Source organism: Raphanus sativus, chromosome 2 (assembly GCF_000801105.2).
Source record: "Raphanus sativus cultivar WK10039 chromosome 2, ASM80110v3, whole genome shotgun sequence".
Classification (NCBI taxonomy): domain Eukaryota; kingdom Viridiplantae; phylum Streptophyta; class Magnoliopsida; order Brassicales; family Brassicaceae; genus Raphanus; species Raphanus sativus.
Window position 1 is genome coordinate 36,854,664 of NC_079512.1, and position 15,345 is coordinate 36,870,008.

The following is a 15,345-nucleotide window of genomic DNA, read 5'->3' on the forward strand; positions in this document are numbered from 1 at the left end:
GGTTCTAACTGAAAATAGGAGCGAAAACAAAAATGAAAAAAAAAAGGTTTGAACTTTTAATAACACCACAACAGAGAGCTCTGTATAGAAGAAGGAAGGGGAGGAACTCAAAATTCAAACGCTACGGAGATCTAATATTTCTACATCTCTCTCGGGTTGCTCTCCTCACTCATTCGGCGCTCAAAACCGCCGGCTAGGGATTTAATTTTCTCAGATCTCCGGCGGTTATTCTTCTTCATCCGTCCATGGACTCGGATTCCTCGAGATCGCGGATTGACCAGGTCCGTTTCTCTTATTCTCTTCGGTTGTCGATGATGTTGCAGTTCTTCTTCTTCCTCCTCTTTGTATCGATGCAAAAGGAATGAACTTTGTAGAGTATTCGATTCATATTGATTGTCTGAGAACGCCCCATAACTTTGAATCAAGACCACTTTTTGGCTGAGTCCCCTAATTTGAAAACTTTCACTATGAACAGTGAAGTTAGTTATGGTTTTAAAAAGACTTTTTTCTTTTAGTCAAAGTATGAACAGTGAAGTTAGTTATGATGGATGTGAAACTTGTGATATTGAGGCTATTGTGTGTGTGTGCGTGTGTGTTTCTCGACTGATTGGTTTTTCTTGTCACTTGTACTACTTTTAGTTCTATGTTTCGAAGAAGAGGAAACACCTTTCACCTAATTTGAAGTCCGGGAGAAACGAGAAAAATGTGAAGGTGGCTGGTGAAAGGTCTCCTGGAGACAAAGGCACTTTGGACAGTTACTTGAAACCATCCCTGGATGACAAGAGCACTTCCAATAGTGTGTTGCAGTCAAGGCAGGAAGCTTTTACAAAGAAATTGGATCTGGAGGTTTCTGTACATCCACGCCTGCCTAAACCTGTAAGTGCTGAGAGTTCTAGAGGAGCTGAAGGGTGTCTGAACCTGGGCGGATCTCAAGTGTTAACTAAAGAAGGTGTTTCTACAACCGAGAATCATGCACCAGATGTTTTGCTCTGTGCCAACCAGAAAGATAATTCAGAACTAAGAGACTTTGCTACTGGTTTTTTGTCCTTGTATTGTAGGTAATATGCCTTGATTATTGTCATTTTATTCTTTCTATTATGTCCGAATAAATTGTTTTGAGATTTAGAGGGATTTGTAAAATTGTGCTTTTTGCAGTGAAGTGCGGTCTGTTGTTGGTTCACCTCCACATCAGAAAGCAAACGAATTGAAGCGTTGCGGCAGTTCATCGTTACTTGCTCAAGATATGCAAGTTTCTCACAAGAGGCGTTGTGATTCCGGAAATATACCATCACTAGATGAACCTGCATATTCTCTCGGTAGTAAGCCTGATTCAATTGCTAGTATTGTTGATAGAAGAGATAAATCTGTTTCACACCCTACGAAGAAGGTATAAATGAAACTAACAGTTACGGTTACTTGTCTTCCTACTAAAACTGATTCATTTAGATTTTTTTTGATTCCTCTGCTCTAATATATTCACAGATTCCAAGCAATGAGTCTGTTCAAATTCCAATGGGCTTGAGGAAGTGTACTAAGGCACCAGAACCATCTGCTCTTCTAACTGAATGCCGCACGCCTGGATCAGCCGTTAAATCATGTCATGTTGGAACACCTAAGTCGGGAAGTGGTAGCTCAATTTTCTCTCCTGGAGATTCTTTCTGGAATGAAGCAATTCAATTTGCTGATGGTTTGTCAGTGCCAACTCAGAACTCTGGTTCTGTAGAAGCTAACGACAGAAACAAAGAAGATAACTGCAGTGACAACTTAAAGAGAAGTTTAGATTTGGATGAAAGCAGAGTAAAAGATAAAGATGCCATTGGCTATTCAAAGGTCGCGGAGAAGCATGGGAGAGATTTCAATAAAGAAGTATCTCCGCTCCCTGTCAAAAACCTGGAACTTTTGTTTCAAGATAAAAAAGCAAATGGAAGTACCCGAGAGCAATGTGCTTCATTTGATCAAAATAACAGTACTCGAGGAAGCAGTAGGATCTCTCAATCTGTTTTGGTTGATAATAGAGGATGTGGAAGTCTTGCAAATAATGGCCAGGCAAATAAAAATTTGGTAGGCAGGATGTATCCAGAACGTGAAGAAAATAAAGTTGTAGTGTGCGAGGAAAACTATCGTGTAAGATCTGTCCCAGCCATTAGCAACATGAGGAAATCAGCTGATTCTAGTGAATCCGAAGAAAGTCAGACTCCAAGCTCTCATCATAGTAAAGATGGTTTAAGCCTTAGCACCTGGCTTCCCTCAGAAGTTTGCAGCGTATACAATAAGAAAGGAATATCCAAACTCTATCCATGGCAGGTACATAATTGTTACTTGATGCGTTTGTTGTTATTTGTCAACTATATTTAATATAGAGCTGATGAATATTTTTCAGTGTCCCTACTCCTATAGATAAATAGATGTGTATATGCTTCTCAATTGCAGTTTAGAAAGTGTAAGATAGTTGAGAGCCCGTAACTAGTATTTGTCATCAAAAATTGATCTGTTCTTCTTGCGTTTTTCCCTTCATGGCAGTTATTATATCATTTATGGAGTGTTTTTTATGCGATATCTGTTGGTTATCTTTTTTTTTTTTGTTTTATACGTTTCAAGGGTTTGCGGAAAACTGTTTATCAATTTTTATCCTCGACTATGTTCTTATTTTTGTTTGTATACTCTCTTTTATTTCTGCCGCTTATAATAGAATGAATTTATTCAACATCTACTCTTCTGATACACAACTATAGCTTTTTATTGCCTGTTTTTGTGTATGCTATTACTTCTTCTGATGTTTCACTAGCTGAATACAAATTGTTATAAAATTTTCTAGGTCGAGTGTCTTCAGGTAGAAGGTGTTTTACAGAAAAGGAATCTGGTATATTGTGCTTCTACAAGGTATCTTCATGGTTTGCAAAGAAATCTACCATTTTCAAAGTTTACTTCTTTGCATACACCATTGATTTCACTAGCAGGCGTCTCTATCTGACAAGAACTTAATGCTCAATTTCAAAACCATGCTATTTGTGCAGTGCTGGTAAAAGTTTTGTTGCAGAAGTCTTGATGCTGCGCCGGGTCATAACAACTGGAAAAATGGCATTGCTTGTTTTACCTTATGTATCCATTTGCGCTGAGAAGGTTTCTTTTGTTATTCTCTCTCAGCATCCCTCACGTTTTATAATATTGCTTTCTGTTAAGTTAGTCGTATAACAATTGGATGCAGGCGGAACACCTTGAGGTCCTTCTTGAACCACTTGGTAAGCATGTTCGTAGTTACTATGGAAATCAGGGTGGTGCAACACTTCCTAAAGGCACTGCTGTTGCTGTCTGCACGATTGAGAAGGCAAACTCTTTGATAAATCGCTTGCTTGAAGAGGGTCGTTTGTCTGAACTTGGGATAATTATTATAGATGAGCTGCACATGGTATGGTTTTCACATATCTCCTCTAAATAGATCACGGAAAAGCTTATAACTGTCTGACACTATCTTTATTTTCTTCGTACTCTATCTTATCTGATAGTGAATGCATTAAAGGAACCTCTTGCGCATGGTTTATACAGGTGGGTGACCAACATAGGGGTTATCTTTTGGAACTTATGCTGACGAAACTTCGTTATGCTGCCGGTGAAGGCAGTTCAGAGTCAAGTAGTGGTGAGAGTTCAGGGAGTAGCAGTGGAAAAAATGATCCTGCTCACGGCCTACAAATCGTGGGTATGAGTGCTACAATGCCGAATGTTGGAGCAGTTGCTGACTGGCTTCAAGTAAGATAAAAATTACTATTATATAATATATATATATATATATATATATGATCACTCAGTTGCATGACACTTCTCTCTAGACATATAGGCATTCATAGATGTGTAGAATATGATATTTATGAAAATGCACAGAAATATGTTCGTGATTGCTAATAATTGTTACGTTTTCTGTAGAATGAAGACCTATGTATCTTCAGATCTCTTAAATGGGGGATGATAGTTTTCTGTAGTTATTTTCGGAAGATATTGTTGTCACCTCAATTAGAACTCTGTAAAATTATTGTGGCCTTTTTAATCAGAAAAACTTATTGTGGGTTTACATGTTGAAAGGCAGCTTTATATCAGACAGAATTCCGACCAGTTCCGCTAGAGGAGTATATTAAAGTTGGTAACAACATCTATAATAAAAAGATGGAAGTTGTGAGGACTTTACCAAAAGCTGCTGATATGGGAGGAAAAGACCCGGACCATATCATTGAGCTTTGTAACGAGGTAATGGCGTTTTGGAGTTAAGGTCCTAACTAAGTACTTTCCTTTTTTCTATAAGTTTCTTATTAGACATGTACTCAAATTCGGTTCAAGAAGGAAAACTCAGATGTAATGTCACAATCCAGATTGTTCAAGAGGGGAATTCAGTGCTGATATTTTGCTCAAGTCGAAAAGGATGTGAATCAACTGCTAGGCATATTGCAAAGCTCATTAAGAAAGTGCTTATAGACGTTGATGGTGAAAATAGCGAGTATATGGATATCACATCTGCTATTGATGCCCTGCGAAGGTCTCCATCTGGAGTAGATCCTGTACTAGAAGAAACTCTTCCTTTTGGGGTTGCCTACCACCATGCTGGCCTTACAGTATGTATACACAATCCATTCACCATATATGTTTTCTTGACCTGGCTATATTTGATTATGAATATGTCATTCTTTTGCTATTTTGCATGTGAGATGGTGAATATTACGCAAAGTAAATATCTTCAGTTATTAGCACATGGATAAGTATATTTGTATTACAGGTAGAAGAAAGAGAGATAGTGGAGACCTGTTACCGTAAGGGTCTTGTACGTGTCTTAACAGCTACATCCACTCTGGCAGCGGGGGTTAACTTGCCTGCAAGAAGAGTCATTTTTCGGCAACCAATGATTGGGCGTAATTTTCTTGATGGAACAAGGTACAAGCAAATGGCTGGTCGGGCTGGGCGGACTGGGATTGATACAAAAGGAGAAAGTGTATGCCTTTAATTCCTCATAATGAAATTTCCAGACATTTTTGTTCTTGTTTGCATTGGTCAGTGGTCTAGGCTTTTGATTCTTGTTCTAAATTTAAATTTATTTCCAGGTGTTGATTTGCAAACCAGGAGAACTCAAACGAATAATGGCACTTCTGAATGAGAGCTGCCCACCTTTGGAGTCTTGTTTATCTGAGGACAAGAATGGAATGACTCATGCAATATTAGAAGTTGTGGCAGGTGGAATTGTTCAGACTGCCAAAGATATACACCGCTATGTTAGGTGTACTCTTCTGAATTCTACAAAGCCCTTTCAAGATGTGGTCAGATCAGCCCAGGATTCCCTTCGGTGGCTTTGCCACAGAAAATTTCTCGAGTGGAACGAAGAGACAAAGTTATACACTACAACACCCCTCGGACGTGGAGCTTTTGGCAGTTCACTCTGCCCAGAGGAGTCGCTTGTAATTTAATCTGAATTCCATAATTGATAATGCATTTTGTATAGTATTAAGCATGCTTGACGTGTATGTAATTGGTGCTTCTGCAGATTGTGCTGGATGATCTTCTAAGATCACGTGAAGGACTAGTTATGGCTTCTGATTTGCATTTGGTCTACTTAGTCACACCAATTAATGTTGGTGTTGAACCAAACTGGGAATTGTATTATGAACGGTTTATGGAACTGTCTCCTTTAGAACAGGTAGGCTTGTACTTTCTGGTAATATATGCCATTATTATGTGTTGATAAGCTAGAGGTATGTTTCCAGATATCTTTCCTGAAATTGACTGTCATCTTAGTTAATGGTATTCTTCTTATTAATATTCTAGTATTTTGAAGTATTTTTCGAATGGCACTACGCCTTGTTACATGGGCATAATTACATAAAATATTTGGGAGTGTACGCTGATACTGTTACTTGATCTCACAATTTTCAGTCTGTTGGCAATAGAGTTGGAGTGGTCGAACCTTTTCTCATGCGCATGGCACATGGTGCAACAGTACGAACTCTAAACAAACCACAAGATGTAAAGAAGAATTTGCGTGGAGAATATGACAATCGGCATGGTTCAACGAGCAGTAAGATGCTTTCAGATGAACAGATGCTTCGAGTGTGCAAACGATTTTTTGTTGCCCTCATCTTGTCAAAATTAGTTCAGGTGGCTCCCCTACTGCTTCTTTCTTTCTTGTATTTTTTAAAGTCTTTTGCTAAGCTTCGTATTTTGGTTCATATATATAAACCCGTTGCAGCTTACACGATCACGTACTCTCCAAGATATTCTCTTAAACTGTTTCTTTTTTGAACTATGAAATGCAGGAAGCTTCTGTATCTGAGGTTTGTGAAGCCTTTAAAGTGGCTAGAGGTATGGTTCAAGCGCTACAGGAGAACGCTGGAAGGTTTTGTTCCATGGTTTCCGTGTTCTGTGAGAGGCTTGGATGGCATGATTTGGAAGGATTAGTTGCCAAACTCCAGAACCGTGTATCATTTGGCGTGAGGGCTGAAATTGTTGAACTTACTAGCATTCCATATATAAAGGTACTTGTAACTTCCAGAAACTTGTAGCTACGATATGAGTGCTGTTGACAAAGATAGCTTTTGGTGCTGAATAAATAGGGTTCAAGAGCTAGAGCATTGTACAAAGCTGGCTTGCGTACATCTCAGGCGATAGCAGAAGCATCCATCCCTGAAATTGTCAAAGCTCTTTTTGAATCTTCGGCGTGGGCTGCAGAAGGTAATTCAATTTTCTTAAGACAGTTTAGATTGATGTTTTTGTTACCTCACTGAGGTCTCTCCAGCTTATGTAAGGAATGATAAGTTGGCCATTTGTTGGAAAGAATAGTGTATCCCCTTTCATCTAATGTGCTCGAGTTGGTATGGTGTACAAGGTACAGGACAGAAAAGGATACAGTTGGGATTAGCCAAGAAAATCAAGAATGGGGCGCGCAAAATTGTTCTTGAGAAAGCAGAAGAGGCGAGGGCTGCTGCATTTTCTGCCTTTAAGTCGCTTGGTTTAGATGTTCATGGCCTGTCGAATCCCTTGCCGTTAGCTCCTACTGGGAATCCCAATGGTCAAGAAACTATTGAAAGAGACATTTCAGGGGGCTCTGTTTCTCCCAGTAGACTACAGCATTTTCCAGGACAATCTAGCTTGGAGGGGGACATGGAACGTGGAAACTTTGACAAGGATAATCACAGAGAAAAGCCAAGGGAAGTATCTGGTGCTGCCTTAGGAGTTTCATCAGAAGTTAACTTGAGCGCTCCTCTTCCTGATTTTCAACCTATAGGATCTACAGTTGGCACTGTTGGGCCTCATGCTGTTAGTATTCTTTCCAGCGATGACAGAGATATCAAAAACAAGGATAATGCTGAGCAGAAGTTGACGAGGAATGCCGCCGATATTCCTCTTAGCAATAAGGATAATGCAGGTGAAAAGGGTCCAATAACTGCAGGAAATATTCGTGGCGGATTTGATTCTTTCCTGGAACTCTGGGAATCTGCTGGGGAATTTTTCTTTGATATCCACTATAATAAACTTCAAGGTTTGAATTCCCGCATCTCTTATGAGATACATGGAATTGCGGTCTGCTGGGATAGCTCTCCTGTATACTATGTCAATCTTAACAAGGACCTTCTCAGCCAAGAATGTGCAGAAAAGCTTTCCAAGGATGTTGCTATTGGCAAGAAAGAGGTTTTGGGTACCCACGACATGTTTGATGTTATAAAATCTAGGTGGAACAGAATCAGTAATATAATGGGGAATGAAAAGACGAGAAAGTTCACGTGGAATTTGAAAGTCCAGATTCAAGTTCTTAAGAGTCCTGCCATTTCAATCCAAAGATGCACTCGCCTGAATCTTTCAGAAGGGATCAGGGATCTTGAGTTGGTGGATGGATCTTGGTTAGTGATGCCTCCGCTTCGCGTAAACCACACCATTGACATGAGCATCGTGACATGGATTCTTTGGCCAGATGAGGAAAGACACTCAAATCCAAACATAGATAAGGTAAATCCAGATTGATAACTAGCAGAATGAATTTAATATATATATCATCTCTCTCCTGATGTGATGACGTTGTTATGTCTTTTACTCTTTTGTTGGTTAGTCTATCATCACTCACAGATTCAGCTCATACTTATATAGTATAGTTGTTCATTAAAAGTTTCTAAAACTGTTGTAGGAGGTAAAGAAAAGACTATCGCCAGACGCAGCTGAAGCTGCAAATCGCAGTGGCAGGTGGAGGAATCAGATCCGAAGGGTTGCACACAATGGTTGCTGCAGGCGGGCTGCTCAAACGCGAGCCCTTTGTTCAGCTCTTTGGAAGATCCTTGTTTCCGAAGAACTTCTTGAAGCACTCACAACCACTGAAATGCCGCTGGTATATCCCCTTTTCACTGCTTTTATTATCTTACACTGCTAAGCTAGTTGTTATTACGGCAGCATAATGCATTCATTCTGTGTTTCAGGTCAATGTCCTGGCAGACATGGAGCTCTGGGGTATAGGCGTCGATATAGAGGGATGCCTTAGGGCACGGAATATATTGCGGGATAAGCTGCGGTCCCTTGAGAAGAAAGCATTCGAATTAGCTGGCATGCCATTTTCATTGCACAACCCAGCTGATATTGCAAATGTACTGTTTAAACAGTTGAAGTTGCCCATACCGGAAACCCACAATGAAGGCAAACTTCATCCGAGTACTGATAAGCAGTGCTTGGATCTTTTAAGGTATTGGAAAGGATAACAGACTTTTTGAGGGGTAAAGTTTTTATATAAAGCATGTGCTTACTTGGGAATATGACTTTGTCCCAGGAATGAGCATCCTATTGTCCCGATTATCAAAGAGCACCGCACTTTGGCAAAGCTCTTGAATTGTACACTTGGATCAATTTGTTCACTTGCTAAACTACGCTTGAGCACGCAAAGGTACACTTTGCATGGACACTGGCTTCAAACATCAACTGCAACTGGGCGGCTTTCCATAGAGGAGCCTAATCTCCAAGTATGACTTCTACTATGTTTCCTTTTTCCTTGTATCAGTATATCCAAAAATCAATGACCATGTTACTTTTCTGCAGTCTGTTGAGCATGAAGTAGAGTTCATACTGGACAAAAATGGAAATGAAGTAAATTCAGATGCTGATTGCTACAAAGTCAATGCGCGTGATTTCTTTGTTCCTACTCAGGTAAATTTGTGATTTCTAAAATTTTTGTGTCTTGTGTCTTCAAGCCAACAAGACAAAGCATATTCCTGAATATTATATCTTTTTTTACCACAGGAAAATTGGTTACTCTTGACGGCAGATTATTCACAGATAGAGTTGCGGCTTATGGCACATTTTTCAAGAGATTCCTCGTTGATTGCACAGCTTAGTCAGCCAGAAGGTGATGTCTTTACGATGATAGCTGCCAAATGGACTGGGAAGGCGGAGGAATCTGTTAGTCCGCATGATAGAGATCAGACCAAAAGATTGATCTATGGAATTCTTTATGGAATGGGTGCAAACAGACTTGCTGAACAGCTTGAATGCAGCTCAGATGAAGCCAAGGAGAAAATCAGAAGCTTTAAAAGTTCTTTCCCTGCAGTCACCTCTTGGCTTAACGAAACAGTTTCATTTTGCCAAGAAAAAGGGTGAGTATGTTATATACACTTATCTTCGTCAATGCTTATTATACTTAAAATTACTGCTATATTTGATCTCCCTCTGCTTTGCTTTACTGGCTGGTCAAAGAATTGATCAGCTTCATGTGGAGACCTTAGGTCTAGCATTTGTATTGAGAGTTTTTAAAATCTGCTTGAGATTCTTTTTTTAGTGTTTTGATCGAGTGCGCATTCAGCTTTGCCAAGTCTAGTTCCTTCTATGTTTTTGGTTTGAATACAGTCCATGCGTTCATTTAATTGGGTTGCTTCTTTATGAGCAATAACTATAATCTACAAACATCACTTGATGTGCAGATACATTCAGACTCTCAAGGGAAGAAGACGGTTCTTGTCCAAAATTAAATTTGGGAATGCCAAAGAGAAATCTAAGGCTCAAAGGCAAGCTGTTAACTCCGTGTGCCAGGTCCGTCCTTGTTTCTTCCTTTCCTTTTTCCAATCACTTCATGTTACGCTGTGACTTTTTAATAAGACTTTTTGCCAGATCTGTCTAAGTAGTATAAGAATGTGTAGTCATGACCATTTGCTTCCAGACCATATGATATTTACCTGGGTTGTGGTTTTTTTATTCAGGGATCTGCTGCTGATATAATCAAGATTGCGATGATAAACATATATTCTGCAATATCTGAGGATAATGACACTGCAGCATCTAGTTCTTCAACTGAGACTAGGTCTCACATGTTGAAGGGACGATGTCGAATTCTTCTACAGGTGAGAGTTGTCCACCGTTTTTATTGCTCGAGTTATGTTTGTTTGTTTCCATAATTTATATTTTATACTTTCTCCTTCGAGCTAAGATTTTTTTTCATATTATGATGCAGGTACATGATGAGCTTGTGCTGGAAGTTGATCCTTGTTACGTGAAAGAAGCTGCAATGTTGCTACAATCCAGCATGGAAAATGCGGTTTCACTTCTCGGTATTCCTCATATACCATACTCCTTTTTCTGAAATGAATATATATATAAGTTATTATATTGTTGACTTGATTGATTGTGTTGTGTATTTTCAGTCCCTCTACATGTGAAACTGAAGGTTGGGAAAACATGGGGTTCTTTAGAGCCGCTGCAAGGTTGATTAAGACATCAACAAATTCTCAATGTCTTTAAATCTCAATTTGAGAGCTTCAGATTGTTTGAGCAACTCGCTCACATGCCGTATTTGATGTCTCAAAATGTTCCCACATCCACGGCTTGACACAAGGCCGATGCTCTGTTTCAGTCTTCCTTGTGCCTGAAGATGAAAGTGGAGAAGAACGGACATTCCAAAGAGAATTTTCGCAAGCTGTGTTCAGAGGGCTCTCCTTATCAGATTTAAAGAAACTGTAAACTTACAACCATCAACAGTTGCCACAGTTTTACTTAGACAGTGACTTTTAACGTGACCAAATTCATATGGAAAGATTAGGAAATCTAATGTCTCTTTTTTACTGTAAATACATACTTTTCCTATATGTACTCACTGCTCCAAAAGAGTAAATATAAAACTGTTGATTATGTACTCTGTTTTTTTTTTTAAATAAAACTAGTATGCTTAAGATAGATGCAATGTACATTAACACATCTTGAGACGCATAGTTGTAGTGGGCTATAGATTCTGTGGACTGTGTCCGCCACTTAATAGAACAAACCGTCGTTTTCAACTGGCACAAGACTCATCCCGTGAACCTCTAAAACCCCGGAGAGTATATTAACACTTTATTCACAGTTGAAAATTGATATCATTGAATTTTTTTTGTGGGGGCAATTGTCAACAAAAAAAAGAAAAGATCCACAGAAAGTTGGAATCTATCTTTTTCCACTTGTAAAGAAAAACAGGAAACATGTAAAATAATCTAATAGATAAGTTTTGTATTATTGACGAGAGGAAGTGGGTTAATCAAGAGCGGCGATGCTAACCATAGTGATTTGCTCCGCTGTCTAATGTGTTATTGAAAAATAAAATAAAAAAATTAACGATAATAAGTTAAGAATTAAAAGATGCTAATAATCACCGGAAACAGAGAGTTGAGATGAGAAAAAAAAAGAAAGCTGAAACACATTCTCAGCTACAGAAGCTAACACTGCTCTATACGACAAAAAACCTTGTCACAGACTCACAATATGCTCAAAACCTCACCTGCTTTCTCCTTCTTCAGATAAAGTGACAACTTCTCACCAACCCTTTGTTTCATTCCCCTAAAACGTCATCGTTTTATCATGTCGCTCTCTCCTTCTGCCTCGCCAGCTCCGGCGGATTCTCCTCCTGCCACGTCATCACCCTCAGCTCCTCCTTTGTCTCCTATTCCCCCGCCATTGGGTTCTCCTCCTCCGTTGGCTCCACCGCCGACTAGCTTACCTCCCACAGCTTCCCCACCACCACCGTCTCCTCCGTTAGAAGCTCCACCGCTTCCTCCGGAAGAACCACCACCGTCTCCTCCCGAGGAACCCCCACCTTCTCCTCCGACTCCTTCCGTTTCACCGCCATTTCCCTTCCTTCCCGCCAAACCTTCTCCGCCGCCTTCTCCACTTCCCTCTGAGTCACTTCCGCCGCCGGTAAAACCGGTTACTCCACCAACTCCTTCACTACCATCCGAAACACCCCCTCTGGTGAACACAGCTTCTCCACCACCGCCGTCTCCTCCTCGCCGCCGTGGCCCTAAACCTTCACTTCCTCCTCCCATCAGCTCTTCTCCGCCAAAGCCTTCTCCAACCACTCCGTCTCTCCCAGAAACTTCCCCACCACCTAAACCACCACTCTCAACACAACCATTCCCGCCTTCATCAACTCCGGCGCCGAAGAACTCGCCGGCAGCAACAACTCTTCCTTTCTTCGGCCCAATGGGCCCAGTACCAGACGGAACTATAGCAACACCTAATGGGCCCATTATAGAGCCCAAAACATCTCCCGCCGGCGAAACAATCTCCCCGGGAACAGGAACAGCACAGCCACTGGTACCAAAGAGTCTACCCGAGACGACGCCGTATCACCGGTCCTCCGCCGGATTTTTATTCGGTGGTGTGATCGTTGGTGCTCTTCTGCTTGTTCTGCTAGGTCTCCTCTTCGTCTTCTACAGAGCCACCAGAAACAGAAATAACAACACCTCTCGTCATCACCAATCAAAAACTCCACCAAAAGGTAATAAATCGCCACAAAAATTCAAACTTAAATCTTTATGGCTACAATATGATAATGATACATAAAAATTGAACCTTTTGTCTCATTTTGTCAAAAAAAAAATTTTTTTGTCACTTTCACACTTTTCACAAGAATTAATAAAATAACTATAATGTATTTTTATTTATTACACCTATTTAACTAATATTAATATGTAAGATAAATGAAATTATTTATAAGATGAAATTATGTTTTAACAACATTAAAGTTAAAATTGTAAATTACATTGAAGTTATAAAATAAATAAATAATACTCTTTGTATAAAAATTCATATTTTTGATGAAACAGAAATAGTATGTATCAATGTATGTAACCACGTAGGCGTTTCTTTCTTGTCTGAATCTCAGTTCAACATCAACGAGGTGGTAATGTGGAACCAGACCAGACGAATGTTATAACTATACCACCACCTAACTATTCATCCGGCGTGAGCTATGGTAGTAGTACTAAGGAGAACAATGCTGTTGCACTGAACGTTACGGTATCATCAGGAACGTTCACATACGAAGAGCTACTAGAGGCAACGGGTGGATTCTCAGAGGCTAACCTATTGGGAGAAGGAGGGTTCGGCTACGTTCACAAGGGAGTGCTGAGAAACGGGAGAGAAGTTGCGGTGAAGCAGCTGAAGATTGGGAGCAATCAAGGGGAAAGAGAGTTCCAAGCTGAGGTTGACACTATCAGCAGGGTTCACCATAAGCACCTCGTTTCCTTGGTTGGTTATTGCATTAACGGAGATAAAAGACTGTTGATTTACGAATTTGTTCCTAAAGATACATTGGAGTTCCACTTGCATGGTAAAACCAATAATATTTATCATGATTTGAATTTTTTTTCTGTGTGTGTGTTTATATTCCTTTTTTTTTAAAGATATTTTGGTTTTGAGTGTTGTAGAGAACAGAGGAAGTGTGTTGGAGTGGGGAATGAGGCTCAGGATTGCTGTTGGAGCTGCTAAAGGCTTATCTTATCTTCATGAGGATTGTGAGTTTTTTTTTTTCGTTTTTTTTTACTCAAGTACTTGTATTGATTTTGATTTTCTTTCTTGTGATTGAATTTGCAGGTAGTCCAACTATAATTCACCGTGATATCAAAGCAGCTAATATCCTTCTAGATTCCAAATATGAAGCAAAGGTGATTTGTTTTGTTGTTCTATTTAAACAAAACTACATGTAGCTAAGTTAGAGTTCATACCATTTGAATTTCTTGTTCTGTTTTTTTTTTTTTTTTTTGCATATTTCAGGTCTCTGACTTTGGACTAGCCAAGTTCTTTTCAGACACCAATTCATCAATCACTCATATCTCTACTCGAGTGGTAGGAACTTTCGGGTAAAACACCATCCATATCTCTTCATTCTTGTATCGTTAAGCTTTATGAGGATAATCACTAGTGATGGCATGGGTTTAAACAGATACATGGCTCCAGAGTATGCGTCTAGTGGTAAAGTAACTGATAAATCGGATGTATATTCATTTGGAGTAGTGCTTCTGGAACTCATCACTGGACGTCCACCAATCTTCGCCAAAGATCCTACCAGAAACCTCAGTTTAGTTGACTGGGTAAGTTTTTTTTTTAATAACTGCAAACTTGAACTTAATTTATAGATTATTGTAAAATATTTTGATATCTCCTCAGGCGAGGCCATTGCTTGCAAAAGCTATCTCTGGAGAAAGTTTTGACCTTCTAGTAGACCCTAGACTGGAGAAGAACTACGATACAACTCAAATGGCAGACATGGCTGCTTGTGCTGCTTCTTGCATACGCCAATCAGCTTGGCTTCGTCCCCGAATGAGCCAGGTTTGTCTCTCTAAACATCATTACTCATGAGTACGTGACAAGTAACTGAACAAAGCCTGGAACTTGAATAGGTAATCCGTGCTCTCGAAGGCGAGGTGACCCTAAGAAACGTGGAAGAGACGTATAGCTCTTCTGGGAACCCTCTAACGTATGGAACAAGTAAGAGGAGATTCAACACGGATACAAGCGATGGTTCCACTTCAGAATATGGAATCAATCCTTCTCAGTCGAGCAGTGAACAACATCAGTTTACAGGTTCTAAAGTGTAGTAAGTGTCACCACAACTATTGAGTTTATTGGCAATGATTAGTCTTACTTCATTCATTTGTAGCTATTTGATTGACATCTGTGAAGGGGTTTCCAAAGAACACTGCTTGTGTTCTAGCTTTCACCGTGAACTATAAATATATGCTGTAATCTTGATTTATATATTTTTCTTGAACAATGACTTAAAAGTCCCACTCTTTTGCAACACCTCATCATTCTTTTTTCATCATCTTTTATCGACAAAAAGGGATATAAACGATGTTCAATCAATTGTACATCCCCGAAACAATGTGAAAAAATAAACAATTGAATATTTCAAGAAGAAATTTACTAAAGATAAAAGTTTCCCGTGAAACTACTTAACTCTACATGTTGAATTTTACAAAGCATATGTTTCTAAAGATAGCATTATCTATTTTTAAGGTGTGTCTTTAAGTATATTTATTACGATGCGTTTAGGTAGAAAACAACAAAAGAGAGACACGAGTTAAAGTACTCTGC

General features: G+C 39.6%; 2 protein-coding genes across 4 annotated transcripts; both read left to right on the forward strand.

The window, feature by feature from the left end:
- Positions 1 to 13: 13 nt before the first annotated feature.
- On the forward strand, positions 14 to 11,124 carry LOC108842721 (helicase and polymerase-containing protein TEBICHI). 3 transcript variants are annotated; one of them, XM_018615719.2, is made up of 26 exons: positions 14 to 281; positions 640 to 1,058; positions 1,156 to 1,387; positions 1,483 to 2,304; positions 2,816 to 2,880; positions 3,015 to 3,120; positions 3,206 to 3,406; positions 3,544 to 3,744; positions 4,075 to 4,236; positions 4,359 to 4,598; positions 4,760 to 4,972; positions 5,082 to 5,432; positions 5,519 to 5,671; positions 5,908 to 6,129; positions 6,288 to 6,506; positions 6,585 to 6,702; positions 6,857 to 7,974; positions 8,150 to 8,347; positions 8,436 to 8,695; positions 8,780 to 8,969; positions 9,046 to 9,153; positions 9,247 to 9,599; positions 9,924 to 10,032; positions 10,200 to 10,340; positions 10,451 to 10,547; positions 10,641 to 11,124. In XM_018615719.2, the coding sequence occupies exons 1-26, from the start codon at positions 246 to 248 to the stop codon at positions 10,703 to 10,705; spliced, it is 6,399 nt and encodes a 2,132-aa protein (XP_018471221.1). In that variant the 5' UTR covers positions 14 to 245; the 3' UTR covers positions 10,706 to 11,124. The 3 variants fall into 3 exon arrangements, with proteins under 3 accessions (XP_018471221.1, XP_018471222.1, XP_056859525.1); XM_018615720.2 differs by having other exon boundaries at positions 6,863 to 7,974; XM_057003545.1 differs by lacking the exon at positions 14 to 281 and having other exon boundaries at positions 922 to 1,058; positions 1,161 to 1,387.
- A 453-nt stretch (positions 11,125 to 11,577) lies between these two features.
- On the forward strand, positions 11,578 to 15,032 carry LOC108843426 (proline-rich receptor-like protein kinase PERK14). The gene is made up of 8 exons (XM_018616617.2): positions 11,578 to 12,745; positions 13,133 to 13,579; positions 13,677 to 13,763; positions 13,843 to 13,913; positions 14,023 to 14,108; positions 14,192 to 14,339; positions 14,416 to 14,577; positions 14,649 to 15,032. The coding sequence occupies exons 1-8, from the start codon at positions 11,827 to 11,829 to the stop codon at positions 14,844 to 14,846; spliced, it is 2,118 nt and encodes a 705-aa protein (XP_018472119.1). The 5' UTR covers positions 11,578 to 11,826; the 3' UTR covers positions 14,847 to 15,032.
- The last annotated feature ends 313 nt before the right edge of the window (positions 15,033 to 15,345 follow it).

What these genes read in the sequence shown, in the direction of transcription:
- LOC108842721 (XM_018615719.2), top strand. Translation starts at nt 246, where the DNA reads ATGGACTCGGATTCCTCGAGATCGCGGATTGACCAG. An exon ending in TCATTGAGCTTTGTAACGAG is followed by an intron (nt 4,237 to 4,358) that starts GTAATGGCGTTT and finishes GTCACAATCCAG; the next exon opens with ATTGTTCAAGAGGGGAATTC. An exon ending in TCATTTTGCCAAGAAAAAGG is followed by an intron (nt 9,600 to 9,923) that starts GTGAGTATGTTA and finishes CTTGATGTGCAG; the next exon opens with ATACATTCAGACTCTCAAGG.
- LOC108843426 (XM_018616617.2), top strand. Translation starts at nt 11,827, where the DNA reads ATGTCGCTCTCTCCTTCTGCCTCGCCAGCTCCGGCGGATTCTCCTCCT. An exon ending in ATTCCAAATATGAAGCAAAG is followed by an intron (nt 13,914 to 14,022) that starts GTGATTTGTTTT and finishes TGCATATTTCAG; the next exon opens with GTCTCTGACTTTGGACTAGC. An exon ending in TTCGTCCCCGAATGAGCCAG is followed by an intron (nt 14,578 to 14,648) that starts GTTTGTCTCTCT and finishes GAACTTGAATAG; the next exon opens with GTAATCCGTGCTCTCGAAGG.